The 19431-nt window shown below is 36.1% G+C and overlaps 1 protein-coding gene across 2 annotated transcripts in view; it reads right to left on the minus strand.

Moving 5' to 3' along the window:
- cdi (serine/threonine kinase) overlaps nt 1-19431 on the minus strand; it is a 389918-nt gene that overhangs the window by 87222 nt on the left and 283265 nt on the right. For both annotated transcript variants that reach the window (XM_085821086.1, XM_085821091.1), the window contains one exon: nt 12348-12396. In XM_085821086.1, coding sequence (XP_085677212.1) covers nt 12348-12396 — 49 coding nt within the window. The remainder of the gene's footprint in view (nt 1-12347; nt 12397-19431) is intronic.

Genomic DNA, 19431 nt, shown 5'->3' on the forward strand with positions numbered 1-19431 from the left:
TGTTTTGGTTACTTTCTTTACATCCCAAACGTAATTCTATGTATTGAAGCAGCGTCTGGGTTAAGCTTTGCGAACTAAGTAAACTGATACATGCCTCACCGTGAGGAAAGAACAATTTCTCGACCACACTATGATGCAAACATCGAATGAGTGAGTGACATATTTCCTTCAGTGTTATTTAACTGATGCATACAGGTATGTGTGATGTAATTTAATTGATATAACTTACACATGCTTGAATCTGAAGGAAAACAAATCTGTGTATAATGCTAGCGAAAAAATAGCGAAAGTGTAAGTAAGATATTCTGTTCAGTGTTATTTAACTGCTGCATATGTTTTAATTTTGATTTCATATAACTTGTTTTTAATTATAAGAGAAAGAAAAATAATTCAATATTGAACACATACTTCGAGTATAACAAAAGTATTTTAAGAAACAACCTGATAAAAATACATTAGTAATTAAAAATATTTAATTTGTGTACAGGCTGAATTGAAATTAAGATGTGGTGGTGTATTTAATTATGGCAAAGCACACTAGGGCTATCTGCGCAATAGGTGTGATGCCTTCGTGGAGGACTTTCTCAGGGAAACTGGCTCGTATACACGTTACACATGAGGAAAACCACGAAAACGCCCATGCAGCCAGTCCGTTCGCAGGATTCGAACCGAACTACCAGTGTTCAGCGACTTTACCGCTCAGCCGCTGGTGGGCCGAAACTAAGATGTAGGGCAAGTTTATTATTATTATTATTGTGCGTATATGTGTAAGAAAATGTATTTTAATTGTTCCATTTTTAATGTATGGAAGGAAGAATAGGATGCCAATATCGAAGATTATTTACTATAGCAAATAATCACGTCAGGATAAATGTTATATAGAAATCTTGGGAGTGTAAGGGATTATAAGAGTACTTTTAGATTATACTGAAAATATATGCACTTCTGCTAAAATCTGAAGTGAATCAGTATGAAGTGACTTTTCGCTTTAAAAGGAATGTGATAAGTATACTATTTAAAAGTATAATGACGGATATTAAGAAATTTGTAGAATTTTATGGTATTTAAATATGAATTTGTTAAGTCAAATCTTTTTATATATATTTTTGCTTTAGATATGTAAACTTAAAATCACGATCATATATTTCTCATGGAATGTCAAAGTTCATTTGTGTTAAAAAAAGTGCATGAGCAATGAAAATAAATAGAATAATACTTTTTGATTATGTTTTTACCATGGTCTTAGCAGTTATGCCATCATGTGTTCTGTTCAACAAGATTTATTTAGTGCAAACAATACTACGAAAAAATATTGAAAAATACCTTGTTTTACAATATTTATTTCCCTTAATTAACTTAAATATCGTTTTTCATTTTCTAATGCTTTCCTTTACGAAAAGAATTTAATGTTTACAATTATTTTCACCATTCGTACGAATTCTGTGCATAAAATAAACATTTTCTTTAACAAAATACTTAATCGGAAAGTATATACCCGGTATTTCTGGTGTATCTACCACATATAAAATATGATCATTTTGCTTTAGTTTACATTTTTTCCATTACCAAAATCATGTAGCAGACGCGTCGGCCGATGCGTCTTGTCTCCCGGGTGACGTCACTACCAGCAACCAATGGCACGCTTTTTCCGTTCCTGGCCTAACCTTAGTATATTAAAGAACCTTGGGTCCATCCTATGGTAGGTGCGGGCTTGGCAGGGACCGTGCTGGTGCTGTCGTGTCCGTTGCCTTCGCTGTGGGGACGCTCTCGTGTAGATATTAAGCGCTGTGCCGGGGGGGAAGGCTCCCCGCGCAGCCCTCAGTGTGATGGATTATGGCGATGAACATGAGAAGTCCTGCGGGCTGTTCGGTGGGTTGGCGCCCCGCCGGCACAGTCGTCTGAGGGAGGCCGTATAAACATGTTAAGGCGCTCAAAGAGCTGCCAGGTAATGTAGCCCGACTTGGTGTTAATGTCGGCGAAATCTTTCGGCGAAATTTAAAGTTATGTTCAGCTTTGGAATCGTTTCCCACTACATGCTGTAAGTTTCAATGATCCCAATAAAGTTTTAAAATTGCTCTGCTCTTAATAGTGATAATAATGATAGTTATGCATTTTGGAATTATTATACTCATAATACTGTTATCAAAAAATTAAGTTAGTGATCAGTATAAACAAATATCGTAACGCGAAGATATTTTCGTTAAATTTTAATTATATGCTTCACAAATGCATCTGCTTATTGCAAAGTGAGCTGCATTTAAGGGTGAAGAGACGCATGCTGCTTTCCAGTTTGTTGGAGCAAATTTTGAAGAATTATAAAATTTCCGACCATACCGCAACAAATTATGAGTAAAAGATTAACTCGAATTTTAAGTTTCTTTAATACCTTACGGAACAACATTATCTGTCTAATAGGGAGGATGCCTTAGTGGAGGACCTTTTGAAGAAAACCTAATTGCCATTCTCTAACGATAAGGTCTCTATAGAAGACTAACGGTAATGAAGTTGATGGGAAGTTTGGGCAGCCCGGTAAAAAAATGGACTGAGCTTTAAGAATGCAAAACTGAGTTTACAAGAACATTTTATGTACCCACTTGAACTATCAATTCCACGATTGAGATGAACTCGGCTACTTTCACATTCATCACATATTGCATAATCAATGCGGCTCTGTTGAAAACAAATGGGGGCGTATACATTTACACACGGCTGACATGCTGGAATCTCCCACAATTTTACTAACAGAAAAAGCGAAACCAACCTGACCCCAAACTCTCTTTTCTGGCAGATAATAGCCGACAAACAAGGGTGTGGACGACAGCAAAACAAACCATTCGGCAATCAGATCTCCCTTTTTATCTGCTTTGTCGGGCGCATCCTGCCATCGAATGTCGAGGATCAATCACCGATGAATCTCTCTCACTCTAGAGGATGCAGGAAATGAGTCATCGGCAGCAAAGCCACCCCCCTAAACATCTGCGCACAAACCCGGCAGTAACAAACGGATTGCGCTTGTCATCCCATCCGTCTCCAAGTGACTTTTCCACCCGGGTCGCAATTTCGGATTCAACTGAAACACGGAGGAGAAAAGGCACATAATTGAACAATTTATTTACGAAATGGACGTCAGAGGAAATAAGAGAATTTTTTAGAGAAAGCTTTAAGTCTTATTTTTCTGGAATAATGATCTGAAGTTATGAAGAGAAAATACATTTCCGCAAAAGGAATAGTTTAATCTTCAATTCCGTTTTTATGAATTATTATTTGAAAATGAATTCAGATGATAAATGCAAACGAAACTCTGACTGCCCATCATTTCCATACGCTTAATTACGGAAAAAATACACTATATCACAGTAATTTTATATGTTATGTTACGTCAAAATTATGCTACATTGAAAAATGAGGCAAAAGAAACTGCATGTGCTCCCCCTTTGTCCAAGGACGCTGATGTTATATTAGCAAATGAAAATGCAACACAAAATCGATTAATCTAGTTGGTTACTTCAACAGTTACGATAAATCATTCGAGAGCTATCTGTTTTAGAAAAGATGTCTTCAAAAACTTTTTGTTTGTGTGGGTGTGTGTTTCCCCATTTTTAAGAGAAAAAGTCATGCTATATATCATAAAGCATTTCATTAAATTTCGAGGTCAAAAGCCCCCAAAAATGTCAAAACAGAATAAAATTCCGAAATTGCTAATTCTCTTCACAAGTTTAGAGAGTCTAAAACTTTTCTTAAATTTCTAAATTTGAAAAATTATAGTTTTCAAAAATCCCTAACAGCACATAAGGTCAAAAAACATTAAGGAACTTGTATTCTTTAACGAACAGAATAATAGTAGCCGATTATTTTAAACAAATACGCTTATAAAAGTAAAATAAATGTGCTGAAAATACCTACGAAAATTTACAGTTGAAAACTCCCATTATTCCGAAGAGAATATTTACATTTATTAACAGTAATACACACAAGAACAAATATTGAAAGTAAAATAAAGCATATGCTAATTCAAGTTATCTTTCTAATGGATATCCGCAAGCGGAAATTTTTATCAGAAGCAAACGATTTTAAGATAAGTTTTACTTATTTAGAAATTATAAACAGCTTCAAAAAAATTCATCTGTATACGTTAAAATTACATGTCCAGTCTTACATGTGTTACACCAGTAATAAACTAAAACAGATAAAGTTTAAGTTGTCCTTCCTCAGGCTTTAGAAATGGTAGATGACCTTAAAATTCTGTTGTGAAAACTGCATGCATCAAATATTTGCAGTCTAATACAAACGCACACATATAATTAAAAAAAAAAAAAAAAAAAAAAAAAAAGTTTATCCCTTAAGGAGTCGTGTCCATGAAACTTGCAATGCCCGAATTTGGCTATCAAACGCCAATATAATAAATAGTATGGAAGAATATCATCCGGAATAAGGTAGTTTGTATTATATTTTAAACAGAATGAAAGCATCATTCTACTATTTGATACGAGGTCAGATTTGATCAGACAGTTACCAACTCCGAGGCCAAAATGAGTACGAGGTAGGAAATGGAAAATCAAAATCGTGCTGACTATTTCCCTCGATAACTTAAGCATCATATTCGAAACATCTTGAATTTGCGCCACCGAGTTTCACAATCAATACTGTATACGGATGCAACTGCTTGAGTGTCTGAATAAGAAAAGGAGGAACTGAAGAAAAGAACTGGAGTGCCAGATGGATTCTGTATTATCATAAAGCTCTTAGGCAATACAGCCGTGTCAGTTAATAAATTCTTAGAGCAGATTTTTAGATCCTCATCATGCGCAACTTTCATTTTATCAGGTTTCTCAATCTCTAACTTCTATTCTTTTTTAAAGATAGTTCTATGGTATCGCTGTTCTCAAATTATTTAAACCAAAGGATACGACGGCCAATATACACCATATATCAAAAGGTATGCTCTCCAGCAAAAGTAAAAGCATTCGAGTGATAGTTCATATATTCGAAATTGTCAACTCTTAATGCAAGCCTCACTTTCCGAAAATCTATCAAGAGAATATGATTTTATGCAACTTCGTCACAGAATTATATTCTGTCAGCAATCGTTTAAGTATCTTAACGGAGAATTTATGATCACGAATGGCGACAGTAGACATGCAGGTATACTAAAAGAAATCTTTAAATTAACTTTACTTTTCACTGATATAGTAATGAAGCAGCGCATGGATAACATAAGTAATCACACACGGCATAAGCGATACTTCATTAGTTGGCAACTTCACGGTGTTAAAGCACAACAGAAGGTACAATATCAGTGGCATACGCAATTCAATATTCATACAGCTCTTATGTCAAGAAGCACTACGAATTTTGAAGAACCAATCAATCACAGCAAAAGTAAATGACTTCATTCTGGACTGTGAGAAATGCGAGAGTGGCTAAAGCTGCGAAACTCTGGGTATTCATACTTCACTGCGGAATAGAAGTTTCACTGCGGAAAACTTGGCTGCACGCGCATATGCACTATTATGATTTTCCTCGGATGTATCGCGAATAGAGACCAACCTTCTCTACGAAAGCAACCCTCCTCATAAGCAGAGAGACCTGATATGCTTTGCCATATTTCTATCCTTCAGGTGTGATGACAACAATTGGTTTTTATGTGAATCGGAAATGTCAAGTATTTCAATACTATGTTTTTGATTTTTATTTAAAATATAGAACTGTTATGTGCTTTGCTGCGTTAACAGTTTATTTTATCGATTTCAAGGAGCAACTGAAAATACAATTGAAATTTAGATTAGCAAGAGTGAATTTTAGAACTAGCGTGAGAAGTAAAGTACGTAGCAGATCTGCATCAGAATACATCTACTTATATTCGATTCCCGAAATTTTTCCTAGTCTAAACGCTCGTTGCGATGCCTATAATACCTAGCTATGACGTTAATGTAAACAGTGTGTAGTGATGTTGAACCTATAAACTAAAGAAGACAATCGGGCGCAATTATGTTGCCATTATTTAGCGACTTCGTATTTACACTTGATATATAAAAGTAAACAATTTAATTTCTCTAGTATCCAATCTCAGTTTCAGAAACAACTCTATATTTTTAGCTGTTCTTTTCTGAATGTGTTGAGAAAAACACAGGATCCACAACTCAAAAAATGGGATATTTATTGAATACTCTCAATATAAATTCTTTCCAGAAAACAATCTGAAAATAATAAAAATATATTGCAGTTTGCTTCAAAAGCTTCACATTGTCTCCATAATAATGTAGTAGCCCTCTGATATGAAATTACTGAAACTACATTGGCAGGGGGGGGGGAATATAGACAAGTGACAAGACAATACAGATATTTTCCTCGTTACATCACTGTGCGGCAGATGGTTCGAACAAAAATATGTCGGTAAAAAAGTGAATCCGATACTGTTTTGCTACCTATGTAACAGATGTATTTATAAACAGGTTTTACGCGGAGAAATTGTTTATGATTTTCAATATCACATACGCAATTCTTTTTCCCAGAAATACTGCAACTACTACGAAATTGCAGTTATTTTTTCTTTAAAAAGAGTGTTGATATAGCAAAATCGTAGACTGAAGAATACACATGAAACACTGACTTATATTCCGATATTTTAATTTCCTGTAATTTTTCTAAGAACTTTATTTTATAATAAAAACTAGTTACTTATCTTCTCATTTGTATAACCAGAGACCTAAATACACCGGAATTGAAAATTAGAATACAATGTAAGGAGGAGAAAAAATTAGTAATTTACTGGATGGTTTCAAATCAAACTTGGGGGGGGGGGACGCTAAGAATGAAATGCTTTACCCAATAAGAGTTAAAAAGTCACTATTTTCGGAAGAATATGTAAACTACGAATAGAGAAGTACCTTAAAACATTGATAAATTAATACATTCATTCTAGAGAACGCAGATTTTTTTACTACTGCATACGTGAGTATATCAAGAATGATGCAGAAAATGACTACGATAAATAGAAGACGGGCAGAATTATTGAAGAGGTATATAAAGCGTTACAAAGATTACGGAAAGTATTCAAGAATACAAGTAACTCAGTGCTTAAGAGAAAGTCACCCAAGGACTACAACACAGTTGGGACTACTGTTTCATGGCTCAGCAGTGAAAAAAGCACAAGCAGGTACACTACACACAGCCGAAATGGCTTCTGGACCCTGCGGTAAACCGTACTGAATTTGTTGCCACCCTAGTGAAAAGTAATAACAGTCTGGTAAACCACATCCCAGGGCCACGTTAACAGACCAAATGATAGTTATTCACACTGTACTGTATAACTATTTATATAAGCAAATTGGGATCTCGTAGATGTCAGTAGTACAGTTCATATTCGAGTGCTGTTGCATAATTTCAGAATTAATTTATACAACGGATTTCTCGCAAAGCATCTGCAGGGATGCATATTACGAAAATTACTATGTGCATCAAGTTGCATGAAAGATAGCTCTAAGCGAGAAAACGCACGCTCAGTGCTTCTCTCATTTCAACAGCAAGAAATGCATAGCTGACATCGTTGTGGCTGAAGATAAATGGAATGCGCTCAATTTCTTTCCAGCATAGAGACCAAACTATACTTGAAGTAATTTCAGATATATATTTTTCTACACAGCATTCCAGAAGGGCACCCATTTAAAAGAGAATAGGGTTTGATATGGAACAATGTCAAAAGACAGAACAGACCAACGTGTCTTTCGAAATGATTCCTGAAATGCTCAAATATAATTATAGACAGACATCTGGGATTCATGTGAAACTTTACACGTATGGATCGTGCGAAATTTCATGAGCACACAGAGGATCTGTCGACAGCAAATTCCTAATTGCAAACATTTATTGAATTCCTCTTAACTTTGTAAGCGAGTCTCATCCTTGAATATCAGGAAAGTAAGAGTAGCCACAGAATGATATGTCGATTCTTCGGATATTAATCCGATTGAAGAGAATTAGAACTATTAAATCAAAATTCCAGCCTTCGTTCAGGGAAGCGAAATGCGCGCTTCTAGAAACTGAACTTATTTCTACGAAACATTTTCAAAACTCTTCTACACAGCACGAAATCAAACACATTCATATTGTGTTTTTATCAGGATAAATCAAAATCTATCAATTTTCTCCTTTTCTTTTAGATATTTTTGGATTTACTGTTATGAAAATATAAAATGGAAAAATTTAGTACAATTTTCATGCTTAATAACGAGCACTCACAACGACTTCAATTTAATTGGAAGATAATTGGGGCTATGTGGCAAAAGTCAAATTTTACAGAAGCAACAAAAAAACTAGACAACGTTTGAAAAACGCTGAATTACATGGATTTTACCTATACCGATTGCATATTTTTTTGTTGTTAACTTCTGACATTCTTGAGAGAACAGTCCTTTTTTATATCTTCCGATTCAATTATTCTTCAATTTTCACTAACATGAAAATTGGAAAAGAAAACTACTGAAAATAAAAGTGCAAGCGCTTACTCCCAGTGAGATAAAAATCAAAAAGTTTTGGAAAACAGTGTGATTCTGATAAGCTTGTACAAGTTTCTAAGAGAAAAAGGTAGAACGAAAACAAACCAGAATTTTTTAGCAATCTCGGTCAGAAATGCCATTTTCATATATACAAGAAGTATGCCGAAATAAGAAATGAAACAGCAGCACGTAAAAAAATGTTTTTTATTACTCACAAACATCAGCGAAATGTAACGAGGTGACAGGTCGGTGTCCAAATTAGCAACTATAAATTGATATCGGTGCGTGGAATAACATAACGTACATTTCTGAAAATTTCTGGCGTGTTTCGGACTTACGAAGCAGATACACTGATGCGTGCTACAAAGTCTTAATCACTTTTAAGTGTCATATATCAATCCTTTGATGTAACCCCATGAAAAACACTCAAGACATTAAATCCGGCGATCTTCCAGGCCACTGAATGACTAATCTCATGTTTGAGTGACGATTAAAACGTGAAGATTTCCGATCTTACATTACCGTACGATGCTGATTTGTCTTTATACAAAACAGAAGTCTGTACACGCTGAGTTGTGTAATATGCATTCTATCAACTGTATATGTCTGTCACATGACAGTTGATGCCACCAGAATGTTCAACCAACTTAAGTACGACAATAAGCATAAGTACGACAATAAGCATAATATGGTCTTCACGTCTTAATGCATTCGCGACCAGCATTTCAAAGTTTAAACTATATGACTTCAGAGCTTACTATGCAACTTCAGAGCCCTAAACTATACGAAACAAGCAATCGCAGAAAGAAAATAAATTAATAAAATAAAAAATAACCTTGTTAAGCACCATTTACTCCGCGGCAGCAATCTTTTGTGGATATTTCAGTTAACTTCCCTCCTGACGAGTCGTCATAATAAAAATAATTTATATTAAGAATTTCCATAAAAAACGAAAACGGAAAAAGCTGCCATATATTTCAGGAATCTATACCGTAGTAGTAACATTCACAGATCATGGGACGTCTGACAAGAACGCGCACCATTGCATGGCAATATAATACTGTAGTGACTGGTCGGTTGGCATTTCGCAGATAAGTGTTGCCATGAAAGGTGAACTTTTTATTCCACAGATAACTCAAACCTTACCTCGTACTACTAACGAACAGTAAAGTTATGCTTACGTCTGTGAACGCCCCGTATAAGTTCGTTATGAAAATATGCATGCACATAGGATGGATACAAAATATAAAGTGTCCATACTTAGCATTATGTATTTATGCGAATTATTAAGCATACGAAAGTATTAAGTATACGAAAGCTATCTGTTTGCAAGGTACGCTCAAGTCCAACATATGGTGAAATTCTACAGAATTTATTACATGTGTAACCCTTTTCACACTACATAAATTCAGCCGATGTTACTATTCTAAAACGCGCTCACTGACGCTACGATCAATCTAATGTGAGGATTTTTTTTTCTTTCACTGCCTTCCTGGCGTAAGACTATCACAACTGCATTGGTAAAATTCCAGGTTTAACAAGTCTCGGGTTCATGAAGACAAAAGTTTCAGTTAGAAATCCTCAGCGAGCAACGAAGTACCCGGAAAACTAACGATCAAATTCCCATTCTGCTTACTTACAGAACACCGTTGAAAAGTATGAAGCTACGACACAATTTCTGATAAAATCTTGATACTAAATCATTTAGGATTTGCTACGTTTATTTGTTTCTCCCGTCGTCACTTAAAATTCTATTATTTGTAAATATTTTTGTATCCATTACACTTTAAGAAGCGGTTAATTATGATAAAGAGCACATTAGAGCTACCTGCCTTGGAGAACGCAGCCTATGAAGATGCATTTCTGAACACAAGAGGATGAGCAGACGCAAATTTTATTAGCAAACGCCACTTTATAGCCAATATCTCCATAAATTTCCAACCCAATGCCTAATATGAACAAAGGTAAGAGTTATGTATGTTACAAGTGACGGAAATAAACTAGCTTTAGTTCAAATTGTAGATTTCACATTCAACTCCCACTACTAAACGAGATCATAAGAGTATTTTACTCGACGTGTTCCGGCTGAAGGAAATAATGCCTTCACGGGCACCTAACGATAAAAAGTCCTAATGAGAGTTGCGCCAGGGGTGGGCTGGAAGGTGCAGAAGAGGATGCAACGGTTTGCCACGTGAGCGCAAAGATTTAATATATCCTAAGTAGATTAAATTATAAGCATTTATACTGCCGGCCATTAAAATTGCAACACTAGGAATGAATGATCTGACGAACGCCAAAATCACATGAAAGGAAGAAGATTGTGGCATATGCAAATGATTAGTATTTCAGCGCATTTAGACGATGCAGGAGAGAGAAATGACATCTGAAGCACTGCATAAAAGAATTATATAGTGGATTTCTTATTTGGAGAGCGCTTTTGTAAGGTTGGAGTTTGCTCAGAATATCGTGCTATGGCCTCGAATAAGAGGAGGAAATGCACACCAGCAAGTTTCGAAATGCGATAGCGGCCGGATCGTTGTCTATCGAAAGTGTAGATTACCGTTCCGAGACATCGTCGGTCGCACTGGTCGACATCCAACCACTGTCATGCGAATATGGAATCAATGGATTGCTGAGGGTCATACTGAACGGCATGTAGGATCTCAACAATCTCTGATGACTATCGCCAGAGAGAACAGACATATTGTGAGGTCAGCACTGCAATACAGTAAGACCACATCACGGGCCATTAGTCAGAAAATGGGCATGTTTGCAGCACGCCCAGTGTCAGCTCGTAAGATGCGTCGACGTTTGCAGCAGCGAGGACTATCAGCAGGGTGACCATTACTTTGGCTTCCCTTGACAATGCAGCATAGAGAGAGAGAAGGCGACTCTGGTTCGCCAAACGACAAAGCTTGCTACAAAAAGTAGCATAACGTCGCCTTTTTAATCGAGAACCGGTTCTATGTGTAGTATTTTGATGGCCGTGCTTGGTGTGTCCGAGGAGACCGTACGTCGCCTGCTTACATTAGATATCGGCATAGGGGCTCTGCGCCTGGTGTGATGGTTTGGGCAGCGTTTCGGTCCACGATACGCACATCTCTAATTCGGATCAAAGGTAATTTGGACGCAGATGGGTACATTTCTGACATCTTACGTCAAGTGGTTGTGCCCTGTCTTAGAGGCCGACAAACGCCATGTTTCAACAAGATAATGCAAGACCACGGGTTGCACGTCGTGTTCTGACCTTCCTCGACACACAGGGTATTCGATTGCTGCCCTAGCCTGGACGGTCTCCAGATCTGTCGCCCATTGAAAACATCTGGTCATGGGTTACTGAGAGACTAGCCCGCCACCTCTCCCCAGCTAATACAGTTGATGAAGTGTGGTATAGACTTGAAGCAACATGGAATGAGTTGTCCATCTCTGTCATCCAAGCCCAGTTTGACTCCATGCCTAACGGGGTAAGGGCCATTTTAGCTGCCAGGGGTGGCAGCTGTTTCTTCTAATTTCGCCCCCCTGCTGTAAACATACAAAATGCTCACAAATTTAATCATTTTTTGTCTTCATGCCATACTGTTTACGTGCAATAAATACCTTTTTTGTACTTGCTTTCCTTCAGGGTACTGCAATTTTAATGTCCAGAAGTGTATTTTGTTAGTTTACTAGTGATTACTAAACATAAGAAGAGGTTATGCGACAAATCGAAAATATGATTTTACAAACACATGATAGCTTGAAACACAAACCGAAAGCGTACAACAGAAATTTACAAGACAAGATTTACGATAAATTTTCACGGGTAAACATTCACACGGAATAAAATCGATTATAAAGGCAAATACCACTTACCTCTGTAAGCGCGTGCAGCTGACCTTCGTGGACACACACTCCCATGAACCTGAAGAAGAAATTGCAAAATCAGAACACAGCCTTATGGGTGGTACAACAATCATCACAAGTAAACAAAAAACTAGAAATTGTTGGGCAAAGAAGCATTTATTTAACATATAAGACAGCAACACCTTCAAAATTTAAATATTAGGTTCTGATAGCGTTTAACCTCTACCGACCTTCACATGTATTTCAAACGATTCTGGAAACTGCGAAATAAAAATATTTATTGAAACTGGTAGCAAATAAAAATGTGGAAACAGTAAAATGCAAGGTCACTGTGATCACTTACGAAAGGAAAGGCACCGTTGAAAGCACGAAACCAGTTGAAAAATTTTATGCACATTCTTATTTCATTTTCCCAAAGCAGAAAAGGAATTCATTAAACATGAAGCGACTCTGAATCGACTTCAGAGTCTGACGCAAATGCATATGTTTTCATCTTTAGTCTTTAAAAAATTACATCATCATTTCTTGTCTATTTCAAATAATTGGTTTCAAAGATTTTTATAACTGTTTGAAACCGGAGTTATTCGAAAAATTATTAAATTGGTAATCGGTCTCGAGAAATTAATCTTCATTTTTCGATTATCGATATATTAATGATGTTTTCATGCCTAAAATGAAGTGAATGAATGTAAATGTATATAAATATTACTAACACATATATTTTTAAAACTCGTATTTTATGTACATCGTTTTAGCCGTTTTAGCTTTCACTTTTCGAAGACTGTACAGAAAATTCACGAAAATTGATGCTGCTTCTCTCCACCTCGCCATTCTGAAATGGAGAAATGTGTTAAGCATGATCCGAGTATTCTTAGCATTCAGTATACTAATTTTGCAAGAAAAATATAACATGAATAATGAATATTTGGGGTAGGAGGCACATACTCGACCTGTAGAAAAGGTCTTAATGAAGTACCGATTTAATGCAATTTTTCGTCAAATTTAAGAAAAACAGAAACAAAGCTCGTACAGCGTTGAAGCAGATGTATGAGAGTCTATGACGCAGCAGTCAGCATCATTCATATGGGTTAAATATTTTTAAGAGGGGCGAGATAATGTGAGAGCAGAACGGCCTTCATTTGAGCCCACTGACGAAAACTTCGGTCGTGTTGTCTTGTGTAATGCCCCTCAACAACTAACTGTTAGAATGATTGCTGAAGAGTTAAAGACAGGAAAAACTCACGTTCACACGATTTTCACCTAGAAATTCCGAATGAGAAAATTATGCACGCAAGTCGTCCCAGAATGTTTTGACTTGTGGGGGGGGGAAAGCTCAAAAAAGTATTGCGTTAACTGGTCAAATCATTTTTTCCATACAGTTTCTTTGGTTTAAAAATATGATTTGATACTGAAGTCGCAGAGCAAAAGAGTAGAAGACTGCAGAATAACAACAACAAAAATATCTCACAGAAGTAGATCCAGAATCAAAATCATGTCATTAATTTTTCGACATTCAATGAACTGTTACCATAGCTGCATTTCAGAAAAAAAAAAAAAAAAAAAAAAAAAAAAAGTCAATTACGCTTACTACATAAATATGCTGGGATGCCTACAACACTGTATAACAGCAGCTGGGTGAAGAAAGTGGATGATTATGCATCATAAATCCAAATCTGTAACTGAATCGTGTTAAAACATCTTCCCACTGCTTTGATCTCGCCTTCCGTAACAATTTTCTGTTTCCAAGAATCAAAATCGAATGAAGGGGCTGCATTGGCGAAACATGACGAACACCAGGACAAGTGTGAGTAAGCAGTTAATGAACCTATCAGAAACAAACACCATCCGATAGGTTCATTAATTACTTGCAGCATCGCTTCCATGGAATAAAGGTACAGCATTTGCGAAACATGACAACCACCAGCACCAATATGACGAAGTAGACGATGAACCCATAAGGTATTTTCTCTCTCTCCTTCCAGCATTCTTTCGTGGTGTAACGGTTAGCACACTCGACGCGCATTCGAGAAGTCCAGGTTCGAGTCCTGGCAAGGGCATTGCTCCTTTTTTCATGTACTCCTGCTTCAAAATAACCTAATGACTCTACAAACCTATCGGGGGGGGGGAATTTCATATTTATAGGTTCGTTAATTACTTGCAGCATTGCTTCCACAGAATGAAAATATAACATTTTCGAAGTATGATAAACACCAGGACCAATGTGACGAAACAGTCGATCATGAACCTATCAGAAACAAGCTATGATCGATTGATTAACTATTTGCAGCATGGCTTCTATCAATACAAACTATGAGATAAAAATTAATATTGAAGAGAACTATTCTCGAAGGTGATCGACGTTGTTGCAATACCTAAATCAAAGTTTTTATGCATTACAGAATGTTACTGAAAGCATAGTACGCAATTTGGATGGTTCAGAATTCCCATCATAATCCTTCTACTTAAATGCAGAAAAATTATTTCTACATTAAATCATTTAAACTACTTTCAATGAATTTCATTAGCCCAGTAACAGAACTCAAATTCATGTGTCTCGTAAAAAATGTTGCAATGCATCTTGAAATCGGTGTCAGACGTGTGTTCTGGTGTACTTAAGATTTAAAGGAGAATTTTCAGCTTTCGAATTTTGAAGTTTTATTGTTCGCTCAAAAGTCAAAATCTAAAAAAACTAGTACAGAATACATTAGGGAGAGGACCCCTAAAAATCACATGCTAAAGCATGCATATTAAAAACATATTATTTGGAGCAATATACAAGCAATCGCACGTGTTCGGGAACTAGTTTGGGTCATTTGATAACAAAACGTGCATTTTTTTAACATCTTTCCTTGACAAGGTTCATTAAAAATTTACACGCACGCTCCGGCTTTCATATGTAAATAATGACGAGACCGACATTTGAATGACGTTCCGAAAATGACCTGCAACCCCCTCCCCTCAACTATTTTCCAAAGCAGTAATCACTTTGGCCACAAAGAAAATGCACACGTGCAACTATTTCGTAGCTCATGCAGGTTTCCAGCGAAAATAGGCCCTGAGAGTTTATTTTCTTAATTTTCTTTCTTGTTGTTGGTAAGAAAACGAAGTGACCATGGTAAGTTAGTCATCAATTTTTAGTGAAATATTGGAAGAGGTCGTAGAACATTCTATTTCTTTTCCTTTAAACGATACGCTAAAAGCCAATAGGTTCTCACCTTGTACTTATATATGAATATTTCGGAGATGAAGATTGTGGGGTTGGAAACAAGCTTCTTGGGTGGATGCCCTTTCACAAAAAATAAAGTTTATGTCAGACGGAAGGAGTGCCAAGAAAAAGAATTACATACCAATGTATTTAAACCAAAAACCAAACGCAGGGTGTTACGACCAAAGTTTGGTAACTTGGACAGCTTGGTTACTCAAGGGACTATATCAACGAACAAGAAATTTTAATTTATTTTCTGCATCAGTATCATTAAATGCATTTCTTTACCGATTTCAGATGTTGAAAATCACAATGAAACTGATAGATTAGTTAACAGTTGCAAATGTAATCTGAAATGAAGTAACCATGGACGATTTTGCAAATTTAACAAACTTTTTAATGAAAAATGATGCAATCTGGAGTCCTAAATAAAATTTACATCATTTACGGGAATAACTAGCCTTTTATGGGAAACTTTTCATTTACTACGCCAGTTTGCGTGCGCGTTGTTTATGTTACAGAAGAGTTAATTTTCAAATCAAAGTTGAAAACAAAATTGCCATGTAATAGACTGGTTCAGAGAATATCTTCGCATCTAATTTAGGACACAGCCAAAAACTGTTTCTTGCAAAATAAATATGAAATAAAAGTATACAAAATATCTACGTTTTTCACAATACAATTTAGATGAAACTAATAATGAAGAAACCATTATTAGTTCGCTTCCATGGATGCAACTTCTAACTATGGTTAAACACATTCTTATGAATCTTCAAAAACTTCAATTACTGAATAGTTTAAATTATTACATTCGCAGTGGACAAGCCAAAATTAGTATAATTTGATTGCCTTTTTTATAACCTGTTTTTGTTCGAAAAGCAACTTCATAAAATTCATTAAAAATGCTGCAAATATTTTACACAATCACTGTATAAAAACTCAAAAACTTTTACCACTGCAAATGCTCCTTATGATGCTGAAGACCATTACGATATTTAGACCATCATTATAAAGACACCATTACAAGATTGCCTGTAACAACTGTTATAGTAAACCGCATTTTTGTTTTGCGATTGCGAAAGTCTTATTCTTGGGATTTAAAGCAAACGGGAAAAGCATTTAAATCTACAACTGACACGCATCTTTCCGAATCACTTGCTTATCTGCAAATTTTTCATAAGAATTTAAAAAAAAAAAAAAAAAAAAAAAAAGATAAAAAATATTACAATATTTATCTTTACAGCTTATAATACTTTAACAAAAACACTTCTGGCGGGTCTTAAAATTGGTGAACGTAAAACTAAAATAATGTATTGTTGAATAATCCAATAACCTATACAGATGGTATAAAACTTAAAATAAAAATTTCCCGACTTACGATAAATTTTTATTGGGGCAATACCTAAACGCAAAATGGAAAAAAAATGGGAGCAAACACACAGGAACAAAGAACTATTTCCAGACAGATCATAAAGTTAGTAGCAGACGTCATAAAAAAGATAACGCTTATGAAACAATCAGTATTCGTAACTTTATGGTTTGTCTCCCGCGTAGATCTTACTTAAATTGAGAAACCGACACGAAAATGATGCAACTTCATGTAACAAAGATAGATAAGGGGATTACAAACTCTTCACAAAGCCAAGAACACAAGAACTAATCCTAAAAATACCTATATAGAAATGAAGTTTCAAGGAAAATTAAGAATTTAGATGTCCTTTCAACCTTTTAAGGAAATAGGGAAATTTCTGCTTTTGAATCAATTCTTAAGCAGAATGAAAGGATATCATGACCACTTGATATTTTTCTTGACTTTTCAACTCAAATCTTTTACCTAGATGAATCCAGCCACGTCTAGGGGAGGACAAGCGGGAATTCGCCTTACCTCCAAATCCTCTACTTAATTGAACGCCACTGCAAAAACCCTTAGGCCGTGGTGGTTCAGAGGGTGAAATACTTATCAGCAAAGACGAACGTTCTATGTTTAGTTGGTGTTGGTGTATTTAATTATGGCAAAGCACGCGAGGGCTATCTGCCTAAGAGGAGGGATGCCTCCATGGAGGACTTTTTAAGGGAAACTGGCTCGTATACACGTTACACATGGGGAAAACCACGAAAACGCCCATGCAGCCAGCCCGTTCGCGGGATTCGAACCTCGGACCGAACTACCAGTGTCCAGCGACGTTACCGCTCGGCCGCTGGTGGGCCGTTCTATGTTTAAGTTTAAGACAAGGTCTTAATTTGTTGCATTTTTAGGTTATTCTCAACATTTAAATGTAACAGCACTCGTTGGACAATGCCACAGAAACAAGAGCTTTCCACGGATGTCTGGAAGTGGAACGATTTACCCAAAGGATATGAATACAGCCATGAAGTCCCTGTCACACTTAGGAAACCTACAACGGCTAGAGAAACGTATTAGGGAACTCGCTTGATATTCTACTGCCAATAATAAATTGCTGGCTGATTCGGATGCCAGTACCTTGATACTGATCAAGTTATTACACATATTTTGTCGCTATTAACTAGTTGGTCTACATGCTACTCGCAGCTAACGGCTAGAAGGAGATATTTTCGAAGATTAAGTAAAATACTTCTCTGCGTTTTTGACTGCTTCAAAAGTTGCCGAATTTGATAAGGCTTCGAGCATTCTTCCTGTAGTTTCAGATATCTGAATATGGCAAAGCGCACGAGGTCAATTTCTTAAGAAGAGACATGCCTTCGCGGAAGACTTTCTAAGAAAAACCTTTTCTTGGGGTAAGCAAACAAAACCAACCATGCAATCAGCTCGTTCGCCTGGATTCGAATCAGAGACGGAATTTAAGAGAATTTTGAAATCTCAGAATTTAGGAGTCTAAACATTGGCCACCCCCTTGAGGCTCCACAGTTTCGGAAATCCATCTTATACAGAAACGCCTTTTTAAACGTCTTTTTCAGTTCTTGGTGAAAACTTCGTTAAATCCAAAAATACCCTTGGAAAGTTTAATGGAATGATGAATGAAATATAATGAAAAGAAGTTACGTTTTGATTCCATTTTACACAAGGAACCCCCTTTAATCACTCACGAATTTAATAACATTAAAGAGCATTAGAAAAAGGTTTTTAATTCTTAAGTGCTTACTTCTTGTCTGAAAAAGGTTTATACTATAAAAGAAGATTTTTCCTACAAGCGTCGCAGTGATGTTCCATACAACCGATTCAACGTTAAAGGAATAATCTGATCTGTTATTTCTGTACAAGGGCAAGTTTGCAGCTCTTGGAGAACTGAAAAGGAACTGATAAGAGAAGACATTTTTCAGGAATCTTCCGAAGATTTTCAATGGAAATGTTAACCAGAAAATACGTTAATGTCGGAAACGACTCCTCGGTGCCTTTTCTGTGACGAAAAGTGTTAACTTTCGTCACAGAAATGATATGATGAAAATTTGAGCCGATTGGCTAAGAAGTATCACCATGATTTCCCAAGTTCTTGATCCCATCACCTTTTCCCCTCGTCACAAAGCTTACCCACCCACACGTTCTTTGAATAAAAGCAGAATAATATGTTATACCAAAGAAAATCCATGCTTATCATACAATCATGATTAAAAGTGCAATATTCAATGATATTATCGAAATAATGCGAATTGCGTATTCTCTCCAAGCTTTATTTCTCTTATAACCTAGTGATACCACCCTTGTATAAGTCTGTTGTATTATTCTGTAAATCCTTGTATAAGTCTTATATAAGTATGTTGTTTTTATGTTCTTATATAACCTAGTGATAACACCCTTGCATGACTTTTCAAATCAAGTCGCATGTTAATGACAATTCTTTAAATGTGCCTGTCAATCTTAAGCGCTAAAAAGGACATTGACTGAAAGGCAATAGGCATAAAGTGTTTTGC

This window comes from Stegodyphus dumicola, chromosome 1 (assembly GCF_044657685.1).
Source record: "Stegodyphus dumicola isolate Sdum_Otavi_A_Nest chromosome 1, ASM4465768v1".
Taxonomy (NCBI): domain Eukaryota; kingdom Metazoa; phylum Arthropoda; class Arachnida; order Araneae; family Eresidae; genus Stegodyphus; species Stegodyphus dumicola.